Genomic DNA, 23208 nt, shown 5'->3' with positions numbered 1-23208 from the left:
ATTTATATATATATATATATATATTTTTTTTTTTTTAATGGAATATTAAAGATGAGAAAGAGTTGGAACAGTGAAACAGTAAATGGTGACAGAGTTTAGAAATTGTTCCACACAAAGTTTCATTTTTGAAAATCAGAAAAATAAATCTGAAATACCAGAGTGCCTCTCTTCTTATTATTGTCGGTAAGTCTAACATTTTTTCTAAAAGTATGAGGTATGAAGGATCTCCCCTTTAACCATCAAAAATATTGATCTGTGCAAGAGTCAGGAAGAAGTTTTCAGTCATTTCTGGCAGATCCTGACACTCAAAGCATTATGAGACCTTTTTAGGTTTCTCGAGACAGCTTGTCCTCCTTGGCTCAACACTTGCAGGCAACAGTCAAGCTATTTTTAACAGCAAGTCCTCGGTTACAGTGATACCTCTACTTCTTACTGTACACGAGCCACTGCAGCTATTTTTATTCAAACAAGTCTATTATAAATAACAGAATATACATGGAAATATCTTATAAAACAGACTTAATGGCAGTCGAGATCACAGTGAACTAAAAAGAGATATAAAGTCTTTAATTTTTCCCCTTTGACCTGTAGTTGTTAAAATGTTACTGATTTTATGTTTAAAATATTTTCACTGACATCTTTGCTCACTTTTACAATACAGTATATAGCAGTATATTCTTAAAAAAAAGACATTGTAACAGACATCATCTCATTTAATTAAAACCCGCAGATAAGAAATCAGAACAATGCAGAGAAAAAAGATGTAACTTCTAGAAACAATGACTATATAGGAAATACTGAGCTTAGCAATTGTCCTGAAGAACTGACTCAAAAAAGTCACCCATCTCCCACCTTTACTCAAAGACAACAGTTATGCTACGATCAATTCATACATGCAAACCGAAACAAAGGCTGTGTGATTGATCATTCTTGATGTTACACGGGAAAAAAGGTCAAACACCAACAAAGGAGAAGGTTTGCATAAGGTTCCTCAGAGAAACTCATTCAGAACTTTCTCCAAGCATGACATCTGAGCGCACTACACCCTTAGACAAAAAACGGCTCATACAGATGCTGTACAACTGCTCCTAAAGGACACTCTTTTGAGGATGTTCACATTTTGGACTGAGAAGACGGATGGTTTGAAAGAAAAGTAAAGGAGACCATCTCTGTCCGCTGTGAACAACCATCTTTGGACAGAGGTGATGGCTTACAACACCAGCTATCAACTGCCTACAATGTAGTCTTGAGATCCCTTCCCAGTACCTCAATAGGTCACATGATGGGTTGGGAAAAGGTTTCACAGAGGTTTCACCCTTAACCCCCCGGTGACAATAAAGACCTCAATAATCATGTCCACACTTTAGCTCATGCAATGACTCATATGATCAATAGTAGGTCAGTGACTCTCAGGACCACCTCCTATGCCTGCGTCTCTCCACAAGTCCCGTTGCCTTTCTTTTTCTTAAGACTACCATTATCTGGATGACTGAGACCCTCCACAGAACAGAGTGCGATCAAATCATTAGACTGTACCTCTCTTAACAAGTACCAGTCATGTTAAGAGAGGTGAGTGATCCATAATTTACAAAACAATCCATACATCTAAATTGGCTTTCAGATGCTATGATTTTCATTGGGTGTGACCAGGAGGGACAGAATTAGATAGAGTACATCTTTCCCAAACCGGTCATGGCAGATGGCCCCGCCCCTCCCTGAGCCTGGTTCTGCCTGAGGTTTCTTCCTGTTAAAAGGGAGTTTTTCCTTCCCACTGTCACCAAAGACCTTGCTCATAGGGGGTCATTGTTGGGTTTTTCCTTGTATGTATTATTGTAGGGTCCACCTTTACAATATAAAGCACCTTGAGGCAACTGTTGTTGTGTTTTGGCGCTGTATAAATAAAACTGAATTGAATTGTGCAGAAGAAGGACAGTAAAATTACTGGACAAAGGATGTTGAACATAGAGCACAGGGGAAGTTCATGGATTTAGTGAAGGAGGGCATGCTTGTCCTACTTTGTTGATGTGACCAAGGAGGATGCTGGGATCTAGTGAGATGGAGCCAGAAATCCACAACGGTGAAGGCATGGGCTCAGTTTGGTGTGACTCTCTGTTCAATGCTGCCACCTGATGTCCATCTGCAACAATATCTTTTCACACTCATACTTTCAGCCTTCAAAACAGTATTACAATGTGATTTGAGGCAGCACACCAAAACTTTCAGCCTTAAGAACTGAATAAAGTGCAAAAGACTAAAGATAAAGCTGATGAAAATATGATGAGTTCAGGAATTACAGTTTTCAGGGTTTTCTTTACTATATACTGTAATGTATATAGACTATATTTTTATATATTATATATTTTTTGCAGGTACTTCTCCTCAGCTCTTTTTTGCCACCTTTAAATTCCTAGGAACACATCTCTGAAGATCTTTAGTGGTCAGTTAACAACATCTGTGGTGAAAAAGGCTCGGCAGTGCCTCCACTTTTGGAGGGTTTTAAAGATGAATAAACTGGAGGACAAGCTGCTGGTGACCTTCTACTGCTCTACACTCGAGTCTGGACTGTCATGCACCATTAGTGTGTGATAGTGTGTGGCCCGCCGGCTTTACAGTGGCTGACAAAGAAAGACTGCAGAGGGTGATAAGGTCAGCTGAAAAGACCACAGGATGTTCTTTACCCTCTCTGGATGAGATTGAAAGTACTTCATGTCTCACCAGAGCAAAACTCATTTTCAGAGGCCACTTACCCTCCTGCCCAGTATAACCGTCAGCCTGTACAGTATGACTTAGTATAAGTAATGCCCTAACTTATTATCCCTGTGACCTGGAAGGAGAAGCAGAAGAAAATGGATAGATGGATGGATCTCCATCTGAACTAGTGAAAGTTACATGCAGAATGATAGTGTGCTTTCAACCAAAGTGTAGTTTAGTTCAAGTTTAACCTTTTGTAATAAAGATTAAGGCTACAAAGATCATCATCATCAAGTAAAACCTAACTAACACTGACTATATGCACTAAATGTGAGAGACATTTTTGTGTGTTTGTTTTCTTTTGCACAATTGCAGTAACAGTTCTCTTTATCTGTTTCAATGTCTTTGACTTTAGGTCTCCTGTTGGATTCCAGTCTCGTTCCCCTCTCTGGCCCCACTACATAGCATGTTTGTACTGGGAGTAAAAGAGATTATTGGAGCATGATAATGTGACAAGCATGAAGTTCAGACATTTGAGATGCCTCATGTCTGCAGAATATTTAGACTACATAAGTGCCAATAGATTCAATGACTTTATGATGCATGAAGGCTGCAGAGATTTTATTTATTTATTTTGCTTTTATTTGATGAGAATTTATAATAAACTAAACACCTCTAGAAATTTCAGTATATGTGGTCTTGGTCCCAGTAGATGTTCGAACTTGGTTCCAAGCAGGACATCTTACCAAGAAAAAAAGAGGACAATTGCAAATACCTTGGATTATATCAAGTCTCTTCTATTTATATCTCTTTTTAAACATGCCAACGTGAAAAACATGCTAACCTTCACTGTAACACCACAATCTGGCCAGTTTGCTCCTTGATATGCAGGGAATAGTCAAATCTATTTCTATAACAGATTTACTGAGGACATTTAAGCTTCCCAAAGGATATTCCTCTGACAGACAGGAATCTTGTGTGCCTTTACAAACAACAAGCACATATATACTGCAGCAGATTGAAAATGGATTCGTGGATGAATGATGAACTCTCAACTTCAGTAACAGCAAAGTTTAAGTATACCGATAAACATATCAAGCATAACATATTAAAAGGGTCGCGTGTTGAGGAAAATACTTAAATGAGAAAAAATGAGTCCTTAATATTCAAATAAACATGTGGTTACATAAAGAAACTGTAAACAATTTAAAAAAAAGAAGTCCTGCTTAAGCATGCGTTACTTCATTATAAAGAGCACAACATTTAGGTCACCAGGAAAGGTCACCCTGAAGCAGCCATGACACCAGCCGGATAGTCTTCCTCAGAGGGGAGTGAATGAATATTAAGCCCTCCCCCTTTTTCCTCTCTCCTTTCTGAGCTTCTGTTTCACAGTGGGGAAAGGCGGCACCGGGAAACCATTCTTTAGGTTGCAGGCTGCTAAAGATGGAACACAAGAGGAGGGGGACTGTGTATAGACTAGAGGAAAATCAAAGAGGGAAGTCCTAAATCACAATGGTTAAGGGGGGGGGGATATAATAAAGACGTCACAAGCTTTAGGCGTCACTGAGTCAGGAGACATGGTTCATTTTACGCAGAGCGTGGTGACGTAATAGAGCCACAGGGGGCAGAGGAGCTGTCCCTGACTATGTATAGCAATGCTGAAGCCTCATCAGCAGTCAAAGAGGGGTGGGGGCTCGAAACATGTGCTGGCTATAGCTAAAGACACATTTTAAGCCCATGTAAGAATAGATTTAAAAAAATATATAAAACACATTTTCAAAATATCAATTAATGTGACTGCAACCTGCAAACAAATGTTTTTACTTCTTGTCTTTGGATGAGTCGTCCTGACTTTTTATATTCTTTGTTACTTTTTGTTTTTAGTTGTTGTTTTTTAATTAAAAACGCTGATTCGTGGATTTATAGGTACATAATGTGTGCAGGTTGCCTTCCATTAAGAAATGTCCTCTCAAGGTCAGGAATGACACTTAGCTTTAAAGCTATATCTCTAGCTTCTGTGTTGCAGTGGGTGGGGTGTGTGCTGCAGAGATAAGAAGCCATCAGTCACAAGTCTGACTCTCCAACGGTGCTGCTGCATGTGTGGAGCTATGAGAAGATGCTTGGATGTTGCAGCATGAATGTGATGTGCTTCAGGCTGCAGTTGGTGCTCAGTGTATTGCAGTAGTGACATCATCATGTGGCTGCCCTGCCTCTCTGCACGTCCACCTCCTGTAGCCGTGGAAACATGGAGACGTGCAAACTCGGGGAAGTCTATGGAGGAGAGTGGCCAGTTATCGTGCGTAAGCCGCTTCCTCATTCAGCTCACAACTCCCGTGCCCCCACTCCCATTTGCACTCCCCTGTTGCCCCCTCCTCCAATTTGCTCCCCACTCTTTCCTTTGCTTCCATGTCCTGGGTTCAGCCAATGGGAGTGCTCAGTGGGGGCAGGGCAAAACAGAACCACCATTCCTGTGCCGAGCTGTTACATCTCCTCAGAGCTAACAGGGAGCTAGCAGCTCAGAGGGAGGAGGCACGGCCAAACCCAGCCTGTGTGTGTGTTTGTGTGTGTATGTGTGTGTGCCTGTCGCAGACTAGCAGGCAGGGCCGCTGCTGCACATTTGTTTCACCAGACTTTTTCCTTTTAACCTTGCCTTGACACAGTGCTCAGGCAAGGCCTGCTTTTGCTTCTACTTCAGGATAAAGCGGGATCAGCGTGAGGGGAAACTGAACAATCTTCTTTTCCCTTCTTCTTCACTGTCAAACCACCTCGTAGTAAGTGACAGCTCCCGAAGGACACGCAGACAGGATGATAGCGGCTCAGCTTCTGGCCTACTACTTCACCGAGTTGAAGGATGATCAACTCAAAAAGGTGAGCGACAGCAGCTTTAAACTGTTATGGTGGTCCTTTTATATTAGACTTCAGAGCTTTGTTATATCACAGCAGCCTAGCGTGTACCCACAGACACCGGCGAACAGTGGCTGCATGCTGGGATCGAATCTTTGGGGTTTATCGTGTTGGGAGAAGAGGATGCACCATTTGGGAGTTACGGGAGGAGAAAGCCAGCATGGTGTTTAATATTGATATGGTGCATTTTCAGTTTGTTAGCAGTATTTGACACAGATGTCCTTGAGCAGGGCTGTGGTCATTGATCGTGGTGAAAGCTCCATCACTGAGCTTTTACGGAGCACTGGTTGCTATGGCATCTGAAGCAGACAGGTGTCTATGAGGGGTTGTTGGCAAAAGTCAAGATCTCCAAGATCCACGATTTTGTCCCCGACTGTCAGTGTCTTTCTTTTCCCAGTCATTCATTTTTACTGTTTCATAGATGTTCTATCCCATTGCACTGTTGCCTTCTTAATTTCATTCCTCTTTTAGTCCATCGTGAAAACACATTTCAATTTTTTAGCAGCTCATAGACGTTGCCATCAGTGAAATCTGAGCCTGATTACAGCTTCTAGCTGCCCATATAAACGGACTCTGTGTTCACAGCGAATTCGTGACTGAACAAACTGGTAAGATATCCCCAGGGAATAGGGGATACGGGTGAGGGCAGTCAGTGTAAGTGGGGGTGGGGTCAAATACTCATGACGTCATGTGTGATATCACAGTGCAGTAGCAACACGTGCCACTGCTGAAGTAGGTTACTGGAACTACTGGGGTAAAAACAATCCTTGAAAGGATGAAAGCTCTTAAACCATGCACATCCTGCAGGGGACACCGACACTGTAACCATATCAAGATAAGGAGTCAAATTTAGTGGCAGCTAGATTTACTATCTGTTATCCAAGTGTTGTAGTAGCGGGGTAGCCTTAGTGTGTAGACCTTTGGTCTTACTAGTATTCTTTGATTAAGCATCAAAGGATCAGGCAAACAAACAAAATTTAATTTAAATCCGTAAGAATTCTGAAAAAGTTTGATACAAAAACATGACAAAAGAAGGCATCACACAGATGCAGTTAAATAACATAAGAAAGAGACTGATAATAGATGCCATATTATAAGTGTCAGGAAAACTAAGAGTGAATAACTATACGAATTAACTGCATTTACATACAACATTAAGAAGATTGGCCATGAAAAAAATCAATATGTTACTTTATAAAGTATATATAGACAAACATCAAAGTTACTGTATTTTAAAAAAAGTTACAGACATGTTTCATTACTCTTGTAGACAAACTCTACAAATCAGGTGACATTTTGGAGAGGCTAATATTAATAATGTGACAGAGTAGCTTGATGGGTAACAAATGTGTGGACTGTCTCGTGGCACAGAGCAGGTTTCAGGCGTGTGGGGTGCCCCATGGCATGCACTGTGATTATATAACAATAACAAAAACTGTCCTCTGTAAATCCTCCCAACAAACATTTCATTCATTAGATGTGTTAACTGTGATGTAACCATATAATGTAGCTATTATTAAAAAATGTTTTGTTGATAATTTAATTGTATCAAAATGTTATGCTGACTAGTACATGGATTCAAGTGTCCAACTTCAGGCTCTTTGCCACAATTAGAGGTACTCCCTGTTTATTGATTTTTGCCCATGTCCTAGAACTCCTGCCATGCCGTTAACTAATTCAAATGACACAAACCCATTATAAAATCCATCCCAGGAAACCCCCATTGTTGTGTTTAAACCACGACAATACTAGTAGGCAGTGTTTACATGTGTTTAATTCATGTTAATTGATATGTGCTCAGGTTGCAAAATATTAGTGTCTCACAGATGTTTAGCAAGCATAAAACGTCCCTAACAACTTCTCTGTGCACCTATTCTTCAGATTGATAAGTACCTGTACTCCATGCGGTTCTCCGATGAGACGCTTAAGGACATCATGAACAGGTTCCGCAGGGAAATGGAGAATGGGCTTGAACGTGACACCAACCCCACTGCCACCGTGAAGATGCTGCCCACGTTCGTCAGGTCCATTCCTGATGGATCAGGTAGAGTGTGTATTAAGAGTCTCACAGAAATCACAGATTATTGAGAAAAGTGCTCTGATCAGCTCAAAAATATTCTCCTTAATTGTGTAAGTGCCCAACAGTGCCCCCAAATGCCCAAAGTCATTGGCAGTTCACTTAATGAGGTCAAACACATGGGTTTAAGCCTTTAAAACTTAAAAATGCTTAAAAATTTGTAAAAATATTTTAACAATATAAAAAATATCACAAAGCTCAAAAATAATTCTGCATTTTAGAAGTCAAAATGGTTCAAAAATAAAGGAGCATTTCCACTATTATGCAGAAGAAGCAGCATCATTAATACCTCCTATTCACACACTGATGACAAAATTTCATCCATACTCGTTGAAGGATGTATTTGTTTCTGTCTGACTGTAAAGAATGTGCTGATGTTAAAATTGTCACATAAGCCTCTTTGTGTTTGTGCTCTGGGTTCAAGCTAAATAGATTACTATTGTTTTAGGCCTGAGGCCAAACAGTCCACACAGCCTCATCACTCAGTGTAACGTACAAGCAGAAGAAAACCTCATAATGTTACATTTAACTTACCTGAAACAGAATCCTCATAGGCTCGTCTAATCCAATCATATCTTTGTGTCAAATATTTTTCTTTACTAGTCTGAGGACTGGCCTGTAACCAGCAAAAGGCCTTTAGTAAGACCATGCAACTAGTTTAAGATGTTACTTTTCTTATATTTTGGGGCTATACTGATAAAATAATAGAGGAACAGAATGTATATTCAGGATACTTTGACAGTCAGATTATTACAGATGATAAAAGATCATTTACTGGGAAACAAACCTCAAAAAGTAGAATTGATGACTAAATATTTGAATGTCTTTCTGCTGTTTTTGGTTTTATTCTTGTATTCAAGTCGAAAAATGAGAAACAAAAATGCAGAAATATACTTCAGGTATATCTTAGTTTTCCTGCAGACTGATGTCCGAACAAGGCAGCCGGACATTCCTGCCTTCTCGCACTATATATAGCCTAGGGTTTCAACATGAGGTGACAGGGATGAAGCAAAGTGCGAAGTTGAAGCTATGGTGATGGCAAAAAAAATAAATAAATAAACATTTTAAATCCATATAATGACAGTAGTGACAAACATGTTGGCAAGGTTGGTTGTCATGATAAGAGGGATAAGTGAAAATTAATCCCATTCCTCTGTCTTGACTTTTTTCTCTGGAAAGAAAATTCACAAATGAACAGCTCAGACTGTAAGTTTTACTGTGTAATAAGATTATACTTGGTGTAAAAGCTAATGAGAGATACAAATGTAGACAGACCAGCTTAGGGTCTTCATCCTAAATCTCACGGATTCTGTTTTCACTATCTTTTATTACTAAAACACATTTATGGAAATGGAATAATTAAAAGGTATTTTAGAATCAAATGGCAGATAGAATCAAATAGAATCAAATCTCTCGAAAATAATAATAATTTAAAAACTGTAAACCATATTATGTTTCTTTTTTTTTGCCAGTACTACAGACACCAGCCATGCCACAGATAAAGCCTTCTTTTATCAGTGATTAGATTACAACACTAGTTTTGACGAGCTTAGTTAAGAATTTTTGCATTAATTAAACGAAACAGCATCAGGACATTTGCATGCTAGCACTGAGAATATACAACGACATGGGTTATAAAACAGCAAATGCTCTGCGGCAAATCACTAACACTTGTATGTCCAGCCCAGACACACATCTCATTCCAGTCAGGTCAAGAGGATTAATAGCTCAAGGCAGCAAACATTACAGTCATGGCACGACTGAACAGTGTTTTGTTGGAGGGCAGCTGAACTTCTTTACTTAAAGGTTACAACTCTGATTCCAGCAATAGTAAATTTACATCCACATGTTCTGTTCTTATCCAGTGTCAGATTTCAAGAAGAATAAATTTATGTAATTACCTGTAATATTGCACATATAGGTCTGTGTATTCATTTCAGAACAAACTTCACAATTTTTAATCAGAGGGGCTATTTGTTGACATTATGCTTTTCTTTTCTTTTCTTTCCTTTCTTTTTTTTATTTTATTCGGTGGGTTTCTTTATATATTTGATTCTAAGGACAGGCAGCATTCCAACCATAAGTAGGGAGTAAGGAAAATAAACCTGAGGATATGTTCCTCGTGTCTTTGTTGAGAAATGTTGATATAGATCTTTGTACTTTTGGCCAAGAGGGGAGTATTATTCCAAACATTGTCTTTTGTTGATGCTACTACTAACAGCATGTGCTTTGTGGTGGATGCCTGTAAAGCTCCTTTTCTCTTTTAGTGACATGCCAAGCTTGGGAATACTGATGGCCTTAGAGAGAATTAGCAGTGACAGCTTTAATAAAGTATCAAACATTCATTAATTTCTAATCTGCCCTAAATTAAAATTAGGATATTATATTACATTTCTTAAAAAAGAAACACATTTTCACTCCCTTTGCTTGTAAAAACTGTCAAAAAACAAAATGCAAAACATAAATCTACCCAAAACTCACATTTGACCCTGGTAGCCCTAAGTGCAGTCTTTGGGCCACCTATGAGTTGACTTCTGGTATTCAGGTATGATCCAAAATATACATAATATGGGGAAAATCTTCTGTTTTTTGTTGTGTGTGTGTGTGTGTGTGTGTGTGTGTGTGTGTGTGTGTGTGTGTGTGGTTGGAATACACCAGGGGGAGGACTAGTTGCAACTGTCTGTCATGAATTGCAATTGAAAAAAAATCACAAAACTCAAAAAGACTAATGTGTGACCACACTCTCAACCTGACAGAAAAGGGGGACTTCATAGCTCTGGACCTTGGAGGGTCGAACTTTCGGATCCTGCGTGTCAAAGTGACACAAGACAAGAAGCAACCAGTTCAGATGGAGAGCCAGATCTATGAGACCCCTGATGACATTACCCATGGGAGTGGGGCACAGGTAACCAAAAATATATTTCTACCATTTTTAAATGTACTAAACATTCTTGTTGTATTCTTCTTATTGAGCCATTCCTCTGTGAAAACATAGCTAAGAAGCAATCAGACATGTTGTTCTCATGCTGTAATCCTTGTCACACCGATGTATCGTAATCACACTTAATTAAGAATATTCAACATTACTGTCTACACACCACACAAAGCAGTTATAGGAAGGCCGACTCAACATTCAGTTTGTGTAAAATGATCTTTGTGACACTTGGGAATAATAAGAGCAACGTCAGAACCTACACTGGCCTACACAGGACAGACAGCTGGCGGCCGTGTTGTAACATGATAACCAAAACATGAATGACTGTCTGCGGCGGTGTGATTGGTTTAGGCCATGACTTACACAGACAGAACAAGACAGATGCTGTTTAGTGAAATGCTGAACGGACAGCTGGTCAGAAGAAATGTAATGTGATATATCACAGGTTTGTTAACAAAGACGTACATTTAGATTGTGACTTATTGTATAATATACAACTCTGTAAACAGTCTTCATTGGTGTGATTTTTTTTAAAAACAATTTCATGCAAGTATACAATTAATCCAATGACTAAAAAGAAAAAAGAAAAAAAAATAGTTTAAAAACATGCTAAGTCACAAGTCATGTCAATATGGGTAGATATCAGCTATCTTTCCAGGATCTCATGATGATTTCTAAAATATGCATGGTTTACAGAAAGGCTTTTAACTGTCTGCAGAATCTTTTATGTTCTTTACATATTTGTTGAAGCATTTTCTAAGTAAAGTTTCAGGGATATTTATGTAAACTGGAAATTGTACTTTAAGGATGCATTAACTTAAAATGATAAAGAAAATGTTACATTTGCGCCAAAATGTAGTTACATCACCTTGAAATTCTTAAAAATGTCTTTTTTGTGTGTCTGCAGCTCTTTGACCATGTTGCAGATTGCCTCGGTGACTTCATGGAGAAACAAAAAATCAAGGATAAAAAACTTCCTGTGGGATTCACGTTCTCTTTCCCATGTGCCCAAACCAAACTAGATGAGGTAAACACTTCCAGTTTAAAGGATAACTGTACCACTCACTGTGCTCATTAAACACGTCATCACTACAATCTCAACATGTGTGGCTTGTTTCTTTTGTTAATAGTTTTAGATCAATAGCTCAATAAAGCCCATAGAATGTAACAGTGTAAATTCATCAATGCATTATATTTTATTGTATGTATTGTATTTATATTAAAGTATCATATTATTGTGTTAATATATTATAGATAATGTGTTTGGCGATGCCGTGACTGAAATAGCGATGGACATATATTTGAGATTGTCTTTGCCCGTCTTATAGTAAATTAAAGTTAGTCTTGTTTTTCAGGCTGTCTTACTAACATGGACAAAGAAGTTTAAAGCCAGTGGTGTAGAAGGCATGGACGTTGTGAAGCTTCTAAACAAAGCTATCAAGAAACGAGGGGTAGGTTTTTGTCTGTGGATTTCATTTGCAAACATGGATAAGACATCTGCCAGGTGGCTCTTTTTTTCCATTTTGTTTTGAGTTAAACATAACCTTGTTTTCCCAGGACTACCAAGCAGACATCATGGCAGTGGTGAATGACACCACTGGCACTATGATGACTTGTGGATTTGACGATCAGCGCTGTGAAGTGGGAATCATTATAGGTAAAAACGGATTTTTACCACTGCATTAGGCAAATACAAATGCCTGAGCCAATGACACTTTTAAAGTAGGGGGAAAAATATCTTGCATTTCACATGATTTGATATGCCCCTTTTAAACAAATAGATCCTTTCCCCAGGCTTTGGAAAAGGTATTTAGCACCTTAAAGCCAACAGGTTTTAGTAACCAAGTGTACTTTATCAGTACTTCAAACCATCCCAGGATGTTGAGAATACATTTTTATATTAAAGTTCTAACCCAGAAGGGCAAAAATCAAGCAAAAATAATGTCTCTCGTCCAAGCTTGGGCAAAAATCACACGAGGTCCTGAGCACTGTACAGAAGCGTGTACACAGTTCTACATGTGGGGGCGCCAAATAAGCTAAATAGCACACTGCATTCTGCTTTGAAGTGAAATAAGAGTTATGTCAGTTGTGCATCCTTTCAGGAACGGGAACAAATGCCTGCTACATGGAGGAACTGCGTCACATTGACCTGGTGGAAGGAGATGAAGGCCGGATGTGCATCAACACTGAATGGGGTGCTTTTGGGGATAATGGGTCCCTAGAGGACATCCGCACAGAGTTTGACCGTGAGATTGACAGAGGATCGATCAACCCAGGAAAACAATTGTAAGATTCCTTTCTTTTTTTTTTTTAAACTAAAGAAGGTTTTGAAAGTTTAAATATCTTTCAGTAAGTTTACTTACTGTAGACTACGATAAGTACAATGCAAGTTAGTTTTTTAAGTTGTGCAGCCAAACAGTAAACGAACTGCATATAATACACAAAAGTATACCAGTATGCTTAACTTCTTTGGGACTAGTTCTCTTTGTTGTTACACATTGTGAAGTTACTGTACACACACCACTATAGATAAAATATAGCTTTGTCCCTTAAGATTACAGTTGAAAAAAAGCATTCTAGTCTGCAGTGGACTGTAATTTAGATGAATAGAAATTGTAGCTGTGATACCTTATATGAAAACACTGTTGTGTTTCTTTCTGATTAGGTTTGAAAAGATGGCCAGTGGCATGTACATGGGAGAACTGGTACGTCTCATCCTGGTCAAGATGGCCAAAGAGGGGCTGCTGTTTGAGGGACGAATAACCCCCGAGCTCCTGACGAGAGGAAAGATTGAGACGAAACATGTATCTGCAATTGAAAAGTGAGACATGAAGGAATAAAATAGTTTTTCCACTTCCATTTTTCAACAGAAGAGTTAAGACCTTTTTAATGTACAATACTTGTAATTTTAGGACTAAGGAAGGACTGAAGAAGTGCATGGAAATCCTGACAAGGCTTGGAGTGGAGCCCTCAGATGAAGACTGTCTGGCTGTGCAGCACGTGTGCACCATCGTATCCTTCCGCTCAGCTAATCTAATATCTGCAACTCTGGGAGCCATTCTTTGTCGCCTAAAAGAGAATAAAGGAGTTGTGCGGCTTCGTACCACTGTCGGCATTGATGGATCCCTGTACAAGATGCACCCTCAGTGAGTAGGCCATAAAATGGGGACTAAAGGGCGCTTTCCAGAGACGCACATTTAGTTTGGATATTATGCACTCCAAAAAGACCTATGCAGCATAGAAAGGATGTACGCCAGATAATTCTTTGAGTGGCTTCAGATTCAGTCCTAAATGAAAAACTCCAGGTTTTGGTCTGTGTGGAAGTTCAGATCTGCTGCATTGTGAATTCCTAAAATCCTAAGTCACAGTTATCCTGTAATTGTGTAGTGTTTTATATATTTCTGCAGCCTGAATACATAATTCTGATGAAAAATAGATTTTGACACATTCTAATACTCACTTGAAGACTCACGAGGAATTCTTTTGCTCTCTGAACAGATATGCCCGTCGTCTGCACAAAACTGTGCGTCGCTTAGTCCCAGACTCAGATGTCCGTTTCCTGCTGTCCGAAAGCGGGAGTGGGAAAGGAGCGGCCATGGTGACAGCAGTGGCATACCGTTTAACTGAGCAGGCGCGCCACATTCAGCAGACTTTGGCAGAATTCCGGTTGAGCAAAAATCAGTTGTTAGAGGTAAAGAAAAGGATGAAGGTGGAGATTGAAAGAGGCCTGAAGAAGGACAGCCACAAGGACGCTACAGTCAAAATGTTGCCCACCTTTGTTCGAAGCACACCGGACGGAACAGGTAATTAAAATGAGACATACATAGATTCGTTTTTTTGTTAGCTCAGGTCCAAGTCAATCATTCACGCCTGTCTATGTCATATATGAAGGCCAAAGGAAAGTAATGCAGATGGAAATATCAATATCCTTTGATACTAAAGTGTTTCGTGTGGTCTATAGTGAAACCATGTGTTATACTCAGGAGTGTATTACCTGTAATAAGGCCGCCATTGCATCAGGTAAAATTATTACGTGCTTATAAAATACAATATCAGTGTTTGGTGAAACAAACAGTTGCATTATTTACCACAATAAAAACAGCATTATCAATAATTAAAGCGAGTCTATATGTCATCTCAAAGTAACTACTAAACTACATAATGTATCATGAAACAATCAGTCACTATATGTTTGGTTTTTGGTAATAATGAAAGCAGCGCTTGTGCTAACACAAAAAGCTTGAGTAAAGTTCATGGCACAAGGAGTCAAACAACAGGCTTCAGATATTTAAAAACCCAACAGCTGGACATGTTTACCCAGCACAAGCACTGCTTTTAGTGTATGAGGTGGACTTTATGGATCTGCATGAAAGGATTTTCACAATCCAATAACCAGTAACAGTACAAATGGTCAGTTTATGCTGACTGAAGACACAGCTGACGTTTCCTAGATCTATGTGTTTCTTTCAAAAGGTTTTCTGAAAATAGGTGAATTACCAGACACAGAAGCACACACGAGTAAACGTTGGCCTCACCTTGATAAACTAGCACTACTTATCTGTGATGCCTAATGGCAATTAATACATGAAGGTTAACATTTAGACAAATACTTTAAGATTTAAAAGCCAATAATTCTGTGCCTTATATTTTGTCCCTAATTCTCTGTACCTGGCAGTCAAATATAATTGCTATTTTCAAGTTTTTTAACCATAGAGAGAACAATATTTATTCTAAATTATAACCAGTACAACAGATAAAACTTATTCAGTGGTTGTAGAAATATGTTTTGTGCCTTCTCATGCTCATTTCTTTGGCTTTTTTTAACAGAAAATGGTGATTTCCTTGCTCTGGACCTTGGCGGAACGAACTTCCGCGTGCTTCTGGTCAAGATTCGCAGTGGGAAAAGACGATCAGTGGAGATGCATAACAAAATCTATGCCATTCCCATAGAAGTCATGCAGGGCACAGGGGAAGAGGTACCGATCAGTTTTGCGTATTTGTTGCAGGAAACAGGAACAATAATCATGTTTAAATAATTCTCAGTCTTTAAAAACTGCTTATTCCATGAAAACAGATTAAACATTTATAGACATTTATAGCAATTTCTTCTCTTTTCCATCTTAATTTCTAGCTACAACAAAATCCATTTGAAACATGCAACTATCCAAATCCAAACCTGCATTGGTGCCATAAAGAATCTTTGTAACTCACATGAAAAAAAAAACACCAAAAGCCATTAGCAGTCCTGACCTTTTCTTTCTATATGATGTCTCTTTCCAGCTTTTTGATCACATTGTGCACTGCATCTCTGATTTCCTGGACTACATGGGAATGAAAAGTGCTCGACTCCCACTGGGTTTCACTTTTTCGTTCCCCTGCCATCAGACCAGCCTGGATGCAGTATGTTCCCTTTTTCCTCAAAGCAAAAACTTTACGTTGCTTTCAATCCAGCTACAACCAAATTACCAAGAAGGCAAAGCATAATGTACAATGTAACGTACACATGTAATGGACACATACTTGGTTAATAAGTCGTTTTTCTGTCATGTTTAGAGAATTGTGAAATGTTATTCAGTCAAATTAAACATTATTATAATTTAAATCATTACTTATTGTTTTGTTATCTTCAGGGCATCCTTGTAACATGGACCAAAGGCTTCAAGGCCACAGACTGTGAGGGTGAAGATGTAGTGGAGCTTCTTCGGGAAGCAATCAAAAGGAAAGAGGTAATCACAGACCAGTTTGGTCACAACAACACGAACACTAGTTAATCCACTGGATTTGACAGAAAGCCCAAAGATGCCATTATTGTGAAAAGTTTGCTACTAAAAAATATGCATCATTTAGTCAAAATATACCCTAAAAGACATAAAACCTAAAATACCCTAAAACCAGAAAAATGGTTTCATTCAGTATTGTTAAAATGATCCCAAATTTAATAGACATAAGTGTATATTTTATACCTCTGACTGCTGCTTGGTTATTGTTACAAAGAACAGCAAAACAATAAGATAAGATAAGATAAGATAACCTTTATTAGTCCCACACGTGGGAAATTTGTTTTGTCACAGCAGTCTTTGCATGGGATATTTGGTGAGATAAAAAAGGCTTTGTGTAAGCTGCACCTTTGCATCCTGTATAATGTAGGCACAGTTTGTCCCTCATATTGTTGCTTCTTTAACCCTCGGATGGTCATAGTCAAAAAAGGGACCCTTTTTTGACTATGACCATCCGAGGGTTAAAAGTGCTGTCCAGGTTCTGACTGACAGCACTCTGAGCAAATAAATGCTTGCCTTCAATGAGCCCCTCAAAGCAGTGTCTTTTAAATAATGAAATTCAGCTATTTTAGAGCTTAACTGTTTTTTTTTTATATTCACTTATCTACCCACTATTTAGAGAACTTTTGTTATTTTGGTCGTTTAAAATCTCATAATTTAAACTTTGTTTCATAAAAACATTACAGAATAAGGAAGGGAAAGAATCTGGATATGTAACCTAACAGACCACCTCATTAAAAACCTTATAGTAAATCCTTAGTAGTAAAGAAGATTGCACATCATATATTCACTCACCATCCACGTCACATGACCACATAGCTGCTAATCCCAGCATACAGGCATCTTTGCTGTGAACTGCAATTTTGCAGTTTCAGCATAAACGCACTTAACCCCACCTCGTACTGTATAAACCTACAACAGAACAACAAATATGACTAATTACTCTCTCTAATAAATTACATTTTTATGAATACAGTTGAGTGTCACTGTTATATCTAGAAAATTCCTAATATCCACATGTTGCCACTTTTCGGTTTCACATATTAATTTTATTTTTTTAGATGGAGAATCCAGTAAGTATTAACCAAAGGTAAATCATTAACTAACAGGTAAAGCGGTACGAGCCTGGACCTGTTTACTGTCCTTATAGCATGCAATAACACCCAGAAGACATGCAGCTAAGAGCAGAGGTCTGGCAGAGCTCCTGAACCTTACAGCTCTTTGAAACTGCTTGTGTAGTTTGTTGTTTCGCCTGTCTAGGAGTGTGGGTTAACCGCATTGTGCTCAGTGTGGCATTTAAGATGTTGCCAGGTGTGATATTGATTCATCTGTCAAAACAACCATCCAGCAATGTTTAGTGTAAAACATGGACTTAACGCTGCTTTAACATCATCTTGGAAAAGTCTTAAGCAACAGCAGCTACCTGCTTTTCTTTAGACTGCAGGGAAAAAAATCTATATGGCTATTAATATAAGTAACCGGATGTAAACACTTCAGTATCATGAGTATGTGAATTAAAAATGTAATGAATATATTCTGGGCATTCTGGACACAACTGATTTTTTGCACGACAGATTTTTTTAATTGAAATTTGTCTATAACATGGAAAGCATACACAAGTTCTTACTGCATTATACGTGCATGTAATATTGTTGTACTTTGATGTGTAAACAATAATTCTTGTGATGTTTGTAGGAGTTTGAGCTGGATGTGGTAGCCATAGTGAATGACACAGTGGGGACGATGATGACCTGTGCATATGAGGAGCCCACATGTGAGGTGGGACTGATCGCAGGTGAGTGACACACAACCTATAACAAAAATATTTTTTCTACAATTATCTTGCAAGGTATGAAAGATGTAAGTAAATATTCATACAACAAAATGATATGTTTATGTATTTATTTTATTAAGCAAAACTACTTTTGTGTTATTTTGCACCTTAGCCCAATACTAATCTACAGTTAGAAAAGAAATTTGGTAGTTCTTTTTAGATGTAACAGCCCTGGCTGTGTATACACTCAGGAACGGGCAGCAATGCTTGTTATATGGAAGAAATGAAGAACATTGAGATAGTGCCGGGTACCGAGGGTCGGATGTGTGTCAATATGGAGTGGGGGGCATTTGGAGACAATGGCTGTCTGGATGACATCAGGACAACATACGACCAGGCAGTGGATGAGAACTCACTCAACGAAGGCAAACAAAGGTTAGGATGCAGCTAGTACCCAACTATTTCACAAATAACAAAATAGCAACACCTGCCACAGTGCTATACTCTCCCCTCAACATCTTGGCCTGTTCAGTAATACTGGATCAAAGAGCAAACAGAAAAATATATTTAAAGGGAAAAAAAGAAAACAAATGGTATCTCTAGTTAAGAGAGCATCTTTACAGCTTACTGACACAGCTGTGTTAATTCTTTTGCATCACAGATATGAGAAGATGTGCAGTGGAATGTATCTTGGTGAGATTGTACGGCAGATTTTGATTGATCTGACCAAGCGTGGCTTCCTGTTCCGGGGACAAATCTCAGAGACACTTAAGACCAGGGGCATCTTTGAGACAAAGTTTCTGTCACAGATAGAAAGGTGGGTGAATCATTTCACACTAACATTATTTTTTTTTGCAATTATTGGTTAGGGCTGTTTTAATGCTATCAAACAATCATTATATACAAACTGTTTATCCAGGAGCAGACATTACAGAATTGTGGCGTCTAAAAAATAGTCTGTCCTATTTAAAGGTAAAATTCACCCCAACTATGTTTTTGAGCATTCAATTCAAACACAACATTCAATTTCTTCAATTAGAAGATAAAGAGCACATAAGTTGTGGTTACAGTCTTCAACCACTGCCGGTTTGGACTGATTTTCAACATTAGAGGGATCAGTTGCTTAAATAAAAAAAGATCAGTTTCTTCTCTCATAGAACTGTTACTGAATGCAGCCACCTGTTATGCTCTAGGTGATCTATGCTATGACATGGATATTCTGACAAATGTGTAAAGTTTACAAAGTTGCGCACAGATGTCAAGCCAGGAGACAGAAAAGTGAGTTCGGTACATTTACATTTACCACTCTTATCAAACATCACAAGTTAATTCAAATAAAAGTTTAGCACCAGAAGTATTTTGCATTTAATAACTACAAAAGTATAAAATTTAATTATATAACTTATATAACTTTACACAGAACACTGTTTGCTTTATACACCTCCTAGCAGGCATAGGCTCCACTGACTTTTACAGAATATTATATATTATCTATCTTGTGAATTTAGAAGATCAGAATATCAGATAAAGCTAATAGCACATAAGAAGTAGTCTATAATACACCTCAGACAAAAAATGCACTTAGTTTGTACTTAGTTTTTTAGCTACAATATTATTGTGTGGGACAGTTTTTAATGTTCTGCCCCTACAGAATACCTGCATAACCATACAGAGGTTAAAAAAGTAATTTGTCTGATGCAGACTAATTTTCATACTGTAGCGAAATAAATGAAAACGGAAGTTAAGAAGAAAATGGTGAATACCAGAAAGCTAGAAAGAGTTAGTAGTACTGTAAAGTATCTGTGTTTATATAAAGCCTGCGGCTTAAACATGCAAAATGCTGGGAAATTAATAGTATACCATCATGAAAACATGGGATTAAGCTGAAGTATTCAGCAAAAAGCAGTTTTTAATGAGTCACCACACCTAGGAATGATGAAGGAAGGGGGATGTGAGCACTTGAGCTTATGTGCTGTTTAAGCCTACCTTAGTCTCTGGGAACAGCTGTGAGGTATCCAATGACTCTCCTGCTGTTGGCTGACCTCTGACTCTCCCCCCTCCCACCTCTCTCCACAGCGATCGTCTGGCCTTGCTGCAGGTCAGAGCGATCCTGCAGCAGCTGGGGCTCGACAGCACCTGTGATGACAGTATTATCGTCAAGGAGGTGTGCGGCACAGTGTCCCGCCGAGCAGCTCAACTGTGCGGAGCTGGAATGGCTGCAGTGGTGGACAAGATCCGTGAGAACAGAAGACTGGACCACCTGGATGTTACAGTGGGTGTGGATGGCACACTCTACAAGCTGCACCCACAGTAAGAGCTGGGATAGGAACACAATAGAGGGCATGTTTGTGTGAAAGGAGACCCGTTCATTTTAAAATGTTACTGTATTTCATCAGTCTGCAAAGAATTACCCAAGATTACCAAACTCACTGGCCTTACAGTAGCACTGAATTATTTATTCAGTCACTAGGATGGAAAAACATTCAAAAAGTGCTGAAGGACCTATAGTCAACAAATATACGGGTCTTTTTTGACATTAAATAATGCATGTTAGACATTGAAAAGATAAAGCAAATTGTACGTTTGCAGATGTCCAGAATAAAAACAGCAGAAACTGTAATAAACATATTACAACCCATAAATAGCCAAGTATTAGTATGTTATAAATCAACTAAATGTACAATCTGTCTACATCTCTTAGCCTTAAAACACTTTGATCTGCTACCACTTGTGATTCTTTGTGAGGACAAATTACAACTATACCAGTTTTTTATATAAAAGATAATTTTCTGAAAAAGTACCTCAAGGCTAACATCTTCATTTGGTTGTTTGTCGAGGGGACTACTGATGGACTCTTGTAACTGGGGTTACAAATTAGGAGATAACTGCACCAATAAAAATCCAGAGGACCTCTTTTACCTCCAAGTCCACACCCTCTCGATAGGCCCGAATGAACCTCCTCACACAACTCTGTGCTGCTTCTAGTTGTAAAGTTTGAATAATATGTATGTCTGTCACCTATGCTGGAAAGCAACTGTCATTTCAAGTTCAGTAGCAAGCTGCCTCATAACCACAGTTTCCTCTTGCTCTCTTTTCTTCAGTTTTTCTCGGATCTTCCAACAAACTGTGAAGGAACTCGCCCCCAAATGTGATGTCAACTTCCTGCTGTCTGAGGACGGCAGCGGTAAGGGAGCTGCCCTCATCACTGCTGTGGGCTGCCGCCAGAGGGAGCTGGACGCCCAGCAACACTGAGCAGCTCTGTCCCAATTGTCCACAAGAACTACCTGCTGCTCCACCATGACCTTCACGCACCGCACAGCCTACATCCATTTCCCCTTGGCAGCCGTGACTCCACCTGTGCCCAACTTGGTCCACCTACAGCCAGAGAGATATACTGCATGCAGAGAATTAAAACTCAGTATCTAAATATTTATTTATACTGCACCAGATGGTTTATTATTTCCGTGTTTGTACATTTTCCTCAATAGCTTGTCAATAACCTGACAAATCTAAACTCCCTTAGGTGTGCAATATTTGTGTACTACTAGTTTTATTTTTATATGAAGCCAGATATATAATTGTATTTATATAGCTCGGGCCAATTTGAATCCCAGAGGTCATCAAGATTTTTGCACCATAGACACAAGTAAATGTCTGCACTTTTTATATGAAAGTTACAGCAGCAACACGTCAATGTAACTTCCCATATGAAGGACCTTCTTGAAGCTGAATGAAGCCGATTGTTTTTACAGGCTCCTTTGGTTGAGAAAAACCAGTTCCAAAAGGGCTCGTTGCAAAGGTTTGAATGCAAGAGTCACGGCTGTTAAAATCTCCCTCATTTTGTGTGCTACATGCTCACACAACGTGTTTGTCTACTAACCCCTTTCTGTGTAACTGTCAGTGTAATTCACATATTCAAATATTCCTGCATCACCATACCATTATTCCTCAAGAGTGGACAAGGTAGAAAAATCCCCAGAGAAGTGTTAGCCCATCCTATTGCTATTCGTAAACTATTAAACTTTTGGTGTTGTGATTTATACCACTTCTACTCATTGTATGTGCAAACAATAAATGTTTATTGGGCCCCAAGAAGAGTGGACATAATGAGCGCTTTTGTGTGTATTTGTAGCTGAGTGTCAGTGTGTCTTACTGTATGACCTGTAGCTTCAATGTCCAAAGCTCTATGGAGACTGCATGCCTTACATCAACACAAAGGAGGTTACCGGATCATTTTCTTTCTTTTGCTCTATTTTTTTTTAACATCATTATAGATTTGTGATCGACACAGTAAAAAGCTAATTCATTAAATTATATTTTGTTGTGGAGTAAAACCTGTGTCTCATTCTTTAGCTGTCAAGCGGGGCAGAACTGGAAATGCAGATGGTGAAGTTGGTAACAAGCTGACACATAAAAAGTGCATTAAGTTCACCATTCATCTGATACAAAGGAAGGGCTGTGCCTGTGCCATAGCTTGGTAATTATCAACTATCTTGACTAGATAGTTGACTAGACACTTCAAATCCTGTCTCCCCCCCCCCCCCCCCCCCCCCACCCTGGACCCCCACCAATTCGCATACCGCCAGAACAGGAGCACAGAGGATGCAGTCTCCATCGCACTGCACTCTGTCCTCTCACAATTGGACAACAACAACACCTACGCCAGAATGCTGTTTATAGACTTCAGTTCAGCATTCAATACAATCCACCCCTCACAACTCATCAGGAAACTGACAGACCTGGGCATCAGTTCCCTCATGTGCAAATGGTTATTGGACTTCCTGACCAACCGCCCCCAACATGTCCGGCTGGATAACCACTGCTCATGTACAATCACAATGAACACTGGTGTACCACAAGGCTGTGTGATGAGCCCTTTCCTCTACTCCCTCTTCACCCATGCCTGCAGACCTGCCGGTGGTTCTAACACCATCATTAAGTTTGCAGATGACACCACGGTGATTGGCCTCATCAGTGACAACGATGAGGCCGCCTACGGGGAGTAGGTGGATCGTCTGGCTGAGTGGTGCGACACAAACAACCTGCTGCT

The 23208-nt window shown here is 39.2% G+C and overlaps 1 protein-coding gene across 1 annotated transcript; it reads left to right on the top strand.

Moving 5' to 3' along the window:
- Window positions 1-5199: 5199 nt before the first annotated feature.
- Window positions 5200-22381, top strand: LOC146630029 (hexokinase-1-like). The gene is made up of 18 exons (XM_085356754.1): window positions 5200-5559; window positions 7477-7639; window positions 10429-10577; window positions 11515-11634; window positions 11963-12058; window positions 12165-12264; window positions 12710-12893; window positions 13273-13428; window positions 13520-13753; window positions 14106-14410; window positions 15435-15583; window positions 15888-16007; window positions 16238-16333; window positions 18080-18179; window positions 18410-18593; window positions 18820-18975; window positions 20235-20468; window positions 21260-22381. The coding sequence occupies exons 1-18, from the start codon at window positions 5497-5499 to the stop codon at window positions 21408-21410; spliced, it is 2760 nt and encodes a 919-aa protein (XP_085212880.1). The 5' UTR covers window positions 5200-5496; the 3' UTR covers window positions 21411-22381.
- Window positions 22382-23208: the final 827 nt, after the last annotated feature.

Source organism: Diplotaxodon limnothrissa, linkage group LG6 (genome assembly GCF_057381915.1).
Source record: "Diplotaxodon limnothrissa isolate DT_005_m linkage group LG6, D_limnothrissa_male_GT1.1, whole genome shotgun sequence".
Lineage (NCBI taxonomy): Eukaryota > Metazoa > Chordata > Actinopteri > Cichliformes > Cichlidae > Diplotaxodon > Diplotaxodon limnothrissa.
Note: the sequence above shows the minus strand (reverse complement) of the source record. Positions and strands in the feature narration are given on the sequence as shown.